The sequence below is a fragment of the Heptranchias perlo genome, chromosome 32, assembly GCF_035084215.1.
Source record: "Heptranchias perlo isolate sHepPer1 chromosome 32, sHepPer1.hap1, whole genome shotgun sequence".
Taxonomy (NCBI): domain Eukaryota; kingdom Metazoa; phylum Chordata; class Chondrichthyes; order Hexanchiformes; family Hexanchidae; genus Heptranchias; species Heptranchias perlo.
Window position 1 is genome coordinate 16233747 of NC_090356.1, and position 13035 is coordinate 16246781.

General features: G+C 45.4%; 1 protein-coding gene across 1 annotated transcript in view; it reads right to left on the reverse strand.

Moving 5' to 3' along the window:
- Window positions 1-7071: 7071 nt before the first annotated feature.
- The window catches only part of acap3a (ArfGAP with coiled-coil, ankyrin repeat and PH domains 3a), a 305216-nt gene continuing 299252 nt past the window's right edge, over window positions 7072-13035 (reverse strand). The window contains exon 25 of the mRNA XM_067970479.1: window positions 7072-9385. Within this exon, the coding sequence (XP_067826580.1) occupies window positions 9279-9385 (107 nt within the window). The 3' untranslated portion in view covers window positions 7072-9278. The remainder of the gene's footprint in view (window positions 9386-13035) is intronic.

A 13035-nucleotide genomic window follows, 5' to 3' on the forward strand; every position in this document is an offset into this window, starting at 1 on the left:
GGAGCAGTGGTTATGATCTGAAGTTATTGAAATCAATGTTGAGTCCAGAAGGTTGTAAAGTGCCTAATTGAAAGATGAGGTGCTGTTCCTCGAGTTTACGTTGAGCTTCATTGGAACAGTGTAGGAGGCCATGGACAGAGAGGTCAGAGTGGAAGTGGGACGGAGAATTAAAATAGCAAGTGACCGGAAGCTCAGGGTCACGCTTGTGGACTGAACGGAGGTGCTCACAATAGAGGTCTGCACACAGATTTGCAGCCCGCATTATTGTGCATCCATTAAGGATGCAAAATATGCTGCACTGATCTCCAGATCAGAAGTCCAGATATGCGGTCCCGTCACGCAAATCTGTTGTGCTGGTGTACTAAATTGTAAATACTGTAAGGTTTAGCTCAGTGGTAGCAAGCTCACCTCTGGGTCAGAAGGTTGTTGGTTTAAATCCCACTCCAGAGACTTAAGCACATAATGTAGGTTGACATTTCAGTGTAGTACTAATGAAGTGCAGTACTGGTAGAGGTGGGCAGACTGACCCCATCTGTCCTCTCAGGTGGATATAAAAGATCCCATGGCAATCTTTGAAGAAGAGTAGGGGAGTTCTCCCAATGTCCTGGCCAACATTTATCTCTCAAGCAACACCACGAAAAACAGATTATCTGGTCAATAATCTCATTGCTGTTTCTGGAACCTTGCTGTGTGCAAATTTACTGCCGTCCTTCCCCACATTAAAACAGTGACTCCACTTCAAAAGTACTTCATTGACTTTGGGATGTCCTGATGTCATTAAAAGCGCAATATAAATGCAAGTTCTTGCTTAAAACTTACTTCTCTGTCTAAAGAAATGTTTCCTGACTTCTGTCCTAAATTTGTCCTTTTCTTGACATTATAGACTTTGGCATTTTATGGAACCACCAACACTTTAATAGTAGTTCCCTGAGCAGACGTTTGCTCTACAATCTAATAGCTATACCTCTTCCATATTCTGTTCTCACACCAGCTACACTAAATCCAGTTCACAATATAAATAGATGACGCAGGATAGTAATGCACACCCTGAAAGGTAGGATCCTTTTGAGTTATAGGTATGAATTATACAAATCTATTTCACATCAAAGCAACAGTTATTCAAGGTAACAAATCCATCAGCATTCAAGGAAAATGAATGAATCAATTCACACTTTGCAACACGGGTTCAGTGAAAATCAGAGTTGTCAACATTAGGGAATTGTTGGGAGAGACATTGGGCTCGATTTTCGGACGTCCGAGTGCGTGCGTTCGTGGCGGGGGGGCTCCGAAAATTGGGGATTCCCGGGGCGGGGCCAACCCGCCCACTTCCGGGTTCCCCAGTGACGCGCTTAGATGTGCGCGCAGCCCCCGCATGTGGGACTCCCACCGGCAATTAAAGCCTGCGGGATCCCACTTAAATCAATTATTTTGATACTTCAGGTCGTTTGCAGATCTGATTAGGAGGTTATTTTAGGAGAGGTGGGATTTTCATCTAAACTGAGAATGTTTCCTGTACTGGGGGAAACACTCCCAGTTGAAATGGACGTGTTGCAGCCACCAGCCTGTGGCAGCTGCAAAGGTCCATTTGACAGGTGGGGGTTGAGACCCTCACTCATTGCAGGAGGCCACTCTGTCACTTTGGACAAAGTTTGGCCTGCACCACCCTCCTCCTAACACTAAAATTTACCAACTTGGAACCTCAACCCCGGTGTCCAGACACATTTACCTACCTTGCAGACCCCCTCAAACGTCCATCTTCTGGATGGGCGCCTCCATAGCTGCAGTCATGACCTCCTCGGAGGACGAACAGCATCACCAGCCTCGCCGGCCACACCATCCACCTCTGACACGTGGAGCTCTACAACAGAGTGCTGTGACACATCCACCTGCACAGCAGGAGGGAGGGCTACCGCAGAGAGAGATGCGTCGCAGAGGGCACTACCCTTGCCACAGGGTCTACAGACCGAGGCTCAGCTTCCTGGACCTCTCTGAGCAGCAGTGCACACGGAGGCTCAGAGTCACTCGACATGTAGTTGTGGACATCTGCAGCCTCCTTCATGCCGAGCTGCTCCCGTCTGGCCCGAGCACCATCTTCTTACCTGTCGCTGTCAAAGTCACCACTGCCCTCAACAACTTCTCCTCCGCATCCTTCCAGGGTGCCATCGGGGACATCGCCGACGTCTCTCAGTCGTCTGCACAAAAGAGCCCTGCAAATACACCTACACCCACTCCACGGTGACAGAATGGGTGGCATCAGGTGTGGGACTTCATGGTGATCCTCAGGAAAGGGCATTATTGCACAAACCAGACAAGATTTGCAAAGATGTGGCAGTAGTGGTGACAATATAATATGTAATGTGTGTTGATCAGAAATCAAATATAAGTAAAAACCATGACAAATCCTCAAACGCCCTTGTGCATCCCTTTCATGCTCACGACACGTTTGCCTTACGCTTCCTACTGTACATATGTGATGCATGCCCTGTGGCTGCAGCACAGGTAGTGGCAGGTTGGGTGAGGCTGACCGTGAAAGAGATGCATCAGAGGGTGAGTATGAGATAGAGCCATGAGATTATATGAGGATTGGGTTGAGTGGTAGTGGTGGGATGAGTACTGGGGAGGTGAGTAAGTGCAGGTAAGATGAGGCTGAGGGTTCAGTGGGTGTGAGGAGTGATGTGACAGAGTAGTGTTGGCAGTGCAGAAGGAGATGTGGGGTGGGGGCGGTGATGTGGCAGACGGAGTGTAGGGGAATGAGTAAGTGTACTCACTTTGGCTGACCTACTTAGGTCATTGAAGTGCCTCCTGCACTGTATGCAGGTGTGTGATACATTGGTGGTGCTGGTGACCTCCTCTGCCACCTCGATCCAGGCCTTCGTGGTGGCAGATGCAGGCCACTTCCTCCCATCCACCGGCGAGAAGATCTGTCCTCCCCCTCCTCCTCACCCCATCCAGTAGGACCTGGAGTGAGGCATCATTAAACTTGGAAGCAGCCTTCCCCCTGGGCTGCTCCATGCTTTAATTTTGGCTCCTTCCTGCAGCATCAGTCAGTGGAGGACTGCCCCTTTAAAAAAGGCTCCTCCACCTGACAGCCTATGATGCGGGTGCGCAGTCCGCCTGCTGCGCAGCTTTCCAGCGCGAAACACGGAAGCCAAGGTAAGTGGCTTCAATTTACTTGCGATCGCGTGCGGAGCACCCCGGATTCACTGGGCGCATTACCCACGCGCCCAGTCGACCCCCCGCTGCCAACCCGCCTCCCTCCTAATATCGGGTCCATTAATGAGCGGAGCAGTTTCCGAACCCATTTAAATATATGGAGCTGTGTTTATCTTTTAGAATGAGTGTTACAAATTTGGGTTTCTAGAGAAGCATCTTCTCTCATCATCACCGATTTAAGAACAATTCCCGTAAATGGACTTTGCCTCCTACAATCCAGAATCTATATCTTGTCCTTGCAGAGGTCTGAGTTATGGGGAAAGACTGGAGAAGCTTGGGCTTTCCAGCCTTGAAAGGAGGCGTCTGAGAGGTGGTCTTATAGATAGTAAATGGTACAAGATGTAAAGGTAAATCTGGAATATTACTTTAAGTAAATTGTGAGAATAGAACAAAAAGGACACAAGTTCAAACTAGTAAAAGGCAACTTTAGGACTGTTCCTACAACTCCTGGCCCCACAAAACAAAGTTTGGGGCCTTTTTGTGATCCCTTTATGGACCAATGGATAGGCTGCTCAACGTCTGATACAAATGGACAGAGTATGATTTTTTAAAAATAGACTATTGAACACATAATACTCTATGGTAAAGAAATGAAATATATATGAAAGTTCAAACTTTTCAGTGATACTCTGAACACTGTTAATAATGTCTAAAATATTGCTTTATTCAGATTTGCCTTCACGCTGTCAGCAACACAAATAAATGTCTATTATTTAACTAATGTAATTTACCCCCGGTCTAATATATTAAATAGAATTATATGTAACCAAAAGCTATCCTGAAATTAAAAAGATCGCAACTTCAGTAGATTTCTAAAAACTACAAACGGAACATGTTGATAAATGTATCTTTATTAGTGTTCCATAATGTACATGATTACTTCATGCAGGCTGAGCTTAGTTACATTTTGAAACACCTCTCCTGCTGATACTGAGCCAACAATGACACAGAGAATGTTTATGAGGTTCAGTAATAAGTCTCCGAGTCCACCTGATACATTATAATCCAGAATGTGGCTTCACTCTTGTCCAGTGACTTTGGGGAGTACATGGTGAACCCAAAATGCCAGAGTTTGTTTCTGACTCATGCCATGCAGATACAGTATATCAAAGTTAATAAGCTTGAAATTAACCAACAATCACAAACTCATGTAGCTACAAATCCTTACGGCACTCTTTACAAAGTCATAACTTTGCACATTTCACAACTGATTTGCAATTGTACAGTGCAGATTTATTAGGATTTTGTTTCCTGGAACAATGCATTTTGCAAATTACACGTTGGTTACTAATGTGATTTCAGCAGTAATATATCAAATAGCTTGAATAGATGCTAATGGAGTGGGCCCAATTTTAAAGGGGGGGAGGGGACGGGTATGGTGCATGCCAGCCCGAAACAGGAGGCGAATCTAGGGGCCACGGAGGACCAGCCGGCCCTCATCTCCATAAATATTCTCTTTGACCCGCCCGAACCCGACCAGATCCACTGCCTGGCCAACGGGTGGGAGTGGGAATTTGGCAAACGGAAGCTGCAGTCAGAGACCCAGGTAAGTGGTGAGTGGGGGACACAATCAGGGGGAGGAGGGGGAGCACGGGGCAAGGGAGGCCCGAGGCTTCCTTGTGAGGCCTAGATGGAGGAGCACTCCTGCTTCTCCTGGCCCACGATCCCCGTCCCGGCAGGTCTGGCCTGACGGGGAAGCTGTCACTGCTCCCCCGCTCCTCCTAAAATTGCAGCTCCGCTTCCAATGATATTGTCGGGCCCCGATCTGCATGTTTAAAGAGGACCCCACTGCCTGTCTTCTCAAAAGAACAGGTTAACATCTGGACATGGCAGAAAAGCAGCAGGATCAGGGGGGGTAATTCGCTCCCCTCATCTTAACTGCTTCTTCCCCCCCCCCCAACCCCCGTCTGGTTTCCGTCAGGTGGGGGGAGTTAAAACCAGGCCCACTTGAGCTTTTGTTGAGAGAAGATAAGGAGGTAAACTTGGCCCGAATGTGATTGGCATTCTTGATGAAGAGGGAAGCTAAAATATTATAGGCATCACAGAGACCTAATTCAGCAATGACATAGATTAGGTAAAAGACAAAGGAAAAGACAAATTAGGAGGTAGTGTAGCCTGTTATGTGAAAGAGAACTTGATTATAATGGCGACGGGCCTATCTGGTCTGGCTGTGGATAAAATAGAAACCCAGTGGATAGGAATGAGGGACATGAGGGGGCAGGAACCTAGCTATAGATCATCAGAACATGAGGAGGGATTGGACCAAGAAGTTTGTAGGCAAATACGGGAAGCGGTACAGACGTTATTAACTTAATTTACCAGGGATAGCATGGGAAATCTGTTATGAGTGCGTTAAAAGAAAACACATGACCCTGGGCACAATATTGGATTATTTACCGGAACAAATGGTCAAAAAACCTATGTGAGCAAAGAGTGCCATTGGACCTGATATTAAGTAACAACCAGGAGATGGTAGAGCAGGTCAGCGTCAGAGAACAATGGCGACAATGACCACAGTGTTGTGAAGTTTAAGGTTGGGCTTAAGAAGGAACAGAGAAAAGGAGTACAATGGAAATATTCAATTTTGGAAATGCAGATTGTGAGATGATGATGGAGCAGCTAAAGTAACTGGACTGACAGCACTGTTAGGGGGCAAAAATGTGAGGAAAGTGCATCATGTTTAGAAATATTACACACAGATTACATAACAAATACACACTATTAGGGATGAAGGAGAACAGAGGGAAGGTTGATGTGGGCATCAGAAGAAGTAATGTGAGGAATAAAGGAAAAAAATTCTGATGTCCAATTAATTTAATAATTTTAATGAACGTAAACTCAGGGGTTGGGAGTGAGCTGTTTTGTGGGATGGGCTTCCAACATGTTACAGGAGCGGGTGCATTGGAATTTGTAGCTCATTGTTCCTACAGGTAGCACAAAGGGCCCAGACAAATATAAAAATTCAATAAGATCAGCCATGATCTTATTGAATGGCGGAGCAGGCTCGAGGGGCCGATTGGCCTACTCCTGCTCCTATTTCTTATGTTAATAAAAACAAGGCAAACGAGGTTAACAAACTGGTCAGGAGAGCTCAGACTCACCTTCACCCAACTCCCCTCCCAATCGGAATTTGGGTTGGATTTCACTTCTGGCAGATATGGGTTCTGCTCCAAATTGCAGCATCCAGAATCCACCTGCTTCATGTCCTCCCCAGCACTGGAATTTCGACTCCTAAACCGTTTTTTTTGCACAGGCCGTGCTCCCATTATTTCAAAAGGAGAAAATATAAACGTCATGTTCCAGTCAGAAAGGAAAAAGATTCAGCTGCTGGTTGGAATTTATTTTTAATGTCATAGAATTACATCGAGTCTGCAGTACAGAAACAGGCCATTCAGCTCAACTGGTCTATGCCGGTGTTTATCTCCACACAAACCTCCTCCCACCCTACTTCATCTAACACTATCAGCATATCCTTCTATTCCTTTCTCCCTCATGTGTTTATCTAGCTTCCCCTTAAATGCATCTATCTAATCGCCTCAACTACTCTTTGTGGTAGTGAGTTCCACATTCTAACCACTCTCTGGGCAAAGAAGTTTCTCCTGAATTGGATTTATTAATGATTATCTTATATTTATGGCCTCTAGTTTTGGACTCCCCTCACAAGTAGAAACATCTTCTCTACGTCTACCCTATGAAACCATTTCATAATTTTAAAGACCTCTATCATTTCACCCCTCAGCCTTCTCTTTTCTAGAGAAAAGAGCTCCAGTCTGTTCAATCTTTCCTGATAAGTATTTCCTATCATCCTTGTGAATCTTTTTTGCGCACAGAACTGTACAGAAAAAAACACATCAACACTTAGCATTTTACAACAGATCAATTTTATTATTAAAGAATATCTGTATATATTCTCTATACATGTTGCAATGTTTTTATATGAATCGCTTTTTTACATAGAATTTTACAGCACAGAAAGAGGCCATTCGGCCCCGCAGATCCATGCTGGTTTTAATGCTCCACACGAGCTCTTCATTAACAATATACATGATTGATATATTACTTCCTACTTCCTAAACTACATGTACATTATGTACAAGGCTGGATTTGTAAATGGCAAACTGTGTAGACTATACCTGTATAGTCTGCACTTTCAAACCTTTTTATAATACAACAATGAAATGCACAAAGTGACCTGTCGCATGCTTCAAAAAGGTAAAAAAAATTGAGAAGTACTAGTCCCTTAAATATGAGTTTGTAATAAATAATATTTTATTTATAAAACTGTAAATGTTCATTCCATCAGAAAGTGCTGAGCAACAATTTTAGTCATCAAAAATGAGCAACACTTTTTCTTCTCTCTTTTCTCCCTGCTCTTCCTCATTAATTCCTTCCCCTTTTCTCCTCTCCCCTGAAGGCAGTGAGGTATGTTGGAGTAAAGCTCCACCAAACAAACCTCTGACACCTCGCCCCACTAGCCATTGTTCATGTGTGGCACGAACGTTCGACCTTGCAGGGTGTCAGAGTCGAAACCTGATCCTGTTCTCGCCTGAAACACTCTTCTCAGTGGGGTTCACTGGAAAAAGTGATCGGGAATGGAAAGCCTGACAGATTTTCTCCTCTCTGGTCCAGAGGTCAATTGTAGGTGCCACACCTGGCTGATGTCAGCTAACACAGCACAGAATTAGGGGAACAAACCTTGGACCAGCCTGTGCTCTGTGACTCAGAACCACAATGGATAGCCTGGTCACCAATGGAACCAAAGGGAACTTCTTTTTACTTTCAAGTGTCAGTAATACCTTAAACCCTAATGGAAATAAACTGAATTGGAATTTGCTTAATAAACTTGCTCTCTTTTGATTTGGGGGGCAGGTGGGGGTGAGTACACTGACATTGTCCGTCCAAACTCATTACAATGGCGCCTTCTATTGGACTGGATAGTGGTCGTTGAGGTGCTGCAGTCCAGAATGTTGTACCTGAACAAGTGGAGGAGGATGGTCTGGAATGGGGAAGAGACAGGGGAGTAAAAACCTCATCCAGGGCTGATGCAGCTTGGAGCAGCTGGATCTGTCAACCATATTTCAACTGGATGGCCTCTACATAAACCAGACCTGCATAACGTGAGCATTCTAGAGATTACACACTTTTACAAACCTTACACAGTATTGCACAAGTATGAAAGAGAGTCAATAAAATAGACAGCACATCATAAAATGAGGATCAATTTGAGGATTGATATAAAATCACCAGTACATACCAGTAACTTTGCACATGAAATGTCTGTACCCACTCAAAACTTCATTGTACCTTTGGATTGGAGGGGGTTGGGGGGGAGGAGGAGGAAGAATTCAGTTCACTAGAATCCAGAACACTGAGTTATCACGTCAGCTTAAATTAAAAAGAAGTTCCTCCAATTTTCTCCCCTCCCCTTCTAAAGGTGCTGTCTCAGGCTGGGGTCTAGTTCAACAGGTGGCCAGCCTCTCATTTCTCTCTTCTACCTCACCCAAATAGCCATTCTTCAAAGGCGAGTCTAGACAGTGAGTTTCAGCCGGCTATTTCACCGATTGGGAGGCAAGACAGCCAAGGCACAATCCTGCCCTCATCCGACCTACTCACGTATCCACTTTCCAGCAGGAGCTGCTAGATAGCGATCTGAAACAGGAGCCTTTTCCTCTCCCTAGCCCATGAGAGTAACCCACCAACACCCTGGCTGAGACCAGTTAATTCAGCATGAATTGATCCTGGAGAATTCCTGTGTGGCTCAGTTCCACACCGAACAATTAAGTCAAGGATTGGGGGGGTGGGGGAACTCATTTTTTAAAGCAAAATTATTTACTTCTGTTTTACATCTAGAAAATACAACTTGTGATGCTTCTGGTAATAAATATCAGAATTGTCAAGTGCTCTTGGTCCGACCTGGAGCCTGGAATTTACCCACACCTCTGTCAATCCCCAGGGCCTCGGGCATTGATCACATCTCCTAATGGAGTGACAGTCACAGTCAGCAGGTGGGCAGTGCGTGTGCCTCCGGAGAACATGGCCACAGGCTAGAGGAGCAACTTCTCGAGTTACCTGCAGGAATGGCGGACGTGGAAACTTCTCCTGTTGAGTTTCTCGGGATTGTTGGATGCCATGTGGGAAAATTCCCTAAAAATATCATGATACGTTTCATCACCTGGAAGAAGAAAAAAATTGTACTTAGAATTAGGCGATGTCTAGTGAGATCACGAGGTAATGATAAATTTATACAAGGCAATGGTTAGGCCACAATTAGAGTACTGTGCACCATTTTGATGCCCCTATTATTGAAAGGACATTAAAGCTGTACAGCATAGATTCATCAGGATGATACCAGGGATGGGAAATGAGAGACTTGAGATATTGAGAGTAATAGGGTAAAGAGGAATATTTCCACTGGTTGGAGAGTCAGAGACATGAGGTCATCAATTTAAAACTGTCATATAAGGGAGCGAGGGGAGAGGTTAGGAGAAGTTTCTTTGCACAGACTGCTGCTTGAACGTGGAATTCTTTACAACAGCGAATAGTTAGGCAGAGATTATAGTCTCTTGTAAGGGAAAAGTGATATGGCTATGGGGAGAGAGCAGATGGATAGAATTAGTTTTGGATTGCTGCATCAAGGAGCCGGCACGGAAGAAGTGGGATGAATGGCCTCCTTCCATGCTGTAAACTCTTCTAATCCTGAAAATAATCCTTGTTTTTTTTAAAAAAGAAGTGCCTTCCAGTTTTTTCCCCATCTCTCCTACAGAGACATTGGGTACCATGGTGAGGTACAGTTCCAGAGGCACTGGTTATCAAGGTGAGAGAGATACAGTTCCAGAGGCACTGGTTATCAAGGTGAAGTAGGGTTCCAGAGGCACTGGATACCAAAGTGAGGCATGGTTCCAGAGGCACTGGATACCAAGGTGAGGCATGGTTCCAGAGGCACTGGATATCAAGGTGCGGCATGGTTCCAGAGGCACTGGAAACCAAGGTGAGGCATGGTTGCAGAGGCACTGGGTACCAAGGTGAAGTACAGTTCCAGAGTCACTGGATACCAAGGTGAGGCATGGTTCCAGAGGCACTGGGTACCAAGGTGGGCTATGGTTCCACTGGAATCAGGTACCTTCTGGTACCTCACTCAAGGTCAGTGGATAGTAAACAGAAGTAGGAACCATTACTTAGCATTAATGTGACACAAATGATACCTGCCATTGTCAGCCCTGTTTCAGTAGCACTGAGGCCAGTTCCCAGATGTTGTCCAGACTGAGATCTGCTAACCCAGCCCAGTTCCTTTAGCTCTCTCCTCTCCATTTGTTAGCTCTCATTTCTGCCGTGAACTGTAATCTAGAAACTGCAGTTAGTTCATGATGAACTGCAGCCTTGGGCAAAGCTCTGGCACCTGTGTTATTCTGATGACCGAGCAGCAGGGGGCAGCATTTACTCATTATCTGCTGCTGAAATTTGCAGGGCAGAAACAAAGCAGCTTTTGCTTTACTCACAATTTACACAGTATAAGAGAAATATAACACATGCAGGTGGCAAAACTGAATGTATTTTTTCCCTTGCGCCTCAACTGTTCTAAGGTAGATGACACGAGAAGGTCGACTCTGGAGAAAGGGGAGAATGTAGGTTGTTTTCAAACTCTGTTAACATTTTCAAATATGTTTTAATCAATTGTTTACATAGAATTACATAGAATGTACAGCACTGAAACAGGCCATTCGGCCTAACAGGCCCATGTCGGTGTTTATGCTCCACATGAGCCTCCTCCCATCCCTCTTCATCTAACCCCATCAACATATTCTATTCCTTTCTCCCTCATGTACTTATCTAGCTTCCCCTTAAATGCATCTATGTTAGACGCCTCAACTACTCTTTGTGGTAGCGAGTTCCACATTCTAACCACTTTCTGGGTAAAGAAGTTTCTCCTGAATTCCCTATTGGATTTATTAGTGATTATCTTATATTTATAGCTCCTAGTTCTGGTCTCCCCCTCAAGTGGAAACATCTTCTCTACGTCTAGCCTATCAAACCCTTTCATAATCTTAAAGACCTCTATCAGGTCACCCCTCAGTCTTCTCCTTTCTAGAGAAAAGAGACCCAGCCTGTTCAATCATTCCTGATAGTACTAACCTCTCAGTTCTGGTATCATCTTAGTAAATCTTTTTTGCACCTTCTTCATTGCCTTTATATCCTTTTTATAATATGGAGACCAGAGCTGTTCACAGAACTCCAAGTGTGGTCTAACTCCGTCCAGTAATTTCTTAAAACTAGCTTGTTATAGTTGGCCTCAGGGCCCCAGTGCCCCTGTGCCAGGCAGGAGGTATTCGGACAGCTTTCCTGCTCCTGTCGCTATCCAATAGAACTTGTTGGAAAGTGTGCATTTGTAGCTGAGGTCAGAATTGGGCTGGTCTGTAATGGCACCTGAAGGCCGACCAGCTTGCTGACACCCCCCGAGGAGGTAATTTTAACCTAACTCGCTGGGCGGGTATCCCATGGGATCGGGTGGAACACCGATTTTACACCCCGCCCAATATTACCCCTCATTGACTTCAATGGAGAGTAAAATCGGGCAGGGAGTAAACCAGCATTGCACCCGATCCCGCCTGTTTCCCGACAGGCGGGTTAGGTTAACACCACCCTAAACATTCACTCCCTTCACCACCGGCGCACAGTGACTGCAGTGTGTACCATCCACAGGATGCACTGCAGCACCTCACAAACCCGCGCCCTCTACCACCTAGAAGGACAAGAGCAGCAGGCACATGGGAACAACACCACCTGCACCTTCCCCTCCAAGTCACACACCATCCCGACTTGGAAATATATCGCCGTTCCTTCAACGTCGCTGGGTCAAAATCCTGGAACTCCCTTCCTAACAGCACTGTGGGAGAACCTTCACCACACGGACTGCAGCGGTTCAAGAAGGCGGCTCACCACCACCTTCTCAAGGGCAATTAGGAATGGGCAATAAATGCTGGCCTCGCCAGCGACTCCCACATCCCATGAACGAATAAAAAAAAAACATTGCCCCCTGATCACTGTCTAGGCTCACACATGAAGAATAAGCACTTGGGCTCAATACTACGGGGCACCCAGCACTCACGGGAGCTGTTCCGCAGCATGAGCCAGCACCATAAGAAGAGAAATTTGGCGGAAACAGATGCCACAATGGCCTGAAGTGAAAAGACTGATGTTAGACTCGTGTTGTCAGGACCAGACAGCAACTGTGGGAGAGGCTGTGACCGTCTGCTGCTGAAGATAAACCCTACTGAGCACCAACTGGAAGGCCCTGTCTGTAAATCTACTTAGTTTCCTCACACTGTTGGGCTCAGTTCCCCAGTGATGTCATCAGCACTCACCGGAAAAACAAAAATATTTAAAGGAGAAAGAAATTAAATGGTGTTTAAATTAATGATCATGTGATTTTGAAATGGTGATGCTAGTGATACTCAGTTTGATTTCTTGTGAAAACATTGAATCAGTTCAGGTGGTTTTATGAGAGCAACTGCTTCAAACACTAAAGCAGGAGTCCATCAGCAAAGAAATTTCAATGTGGTTTAAATCACAAACTATCTTATGTGACTTGTCATAATCCTTCCCTTCCTTCAATGTGGAGACTATAAACCTGTGGATATCCTGAGTGACCGACTCTCTCCCATGCCTCGATGGGTAAATGCCTGGTTCGATACTGAGTTAAAAGGAATCATCAAGGTCCCAGATGGGTCTCTGCTGAATTAGCTGATTTCAGCCAACAGCATGGCCCGCTGGGCTAGGGAGGGGGAAATCAAGCAATCACTGAGTCTATTCTGTCACCCCCTGCTG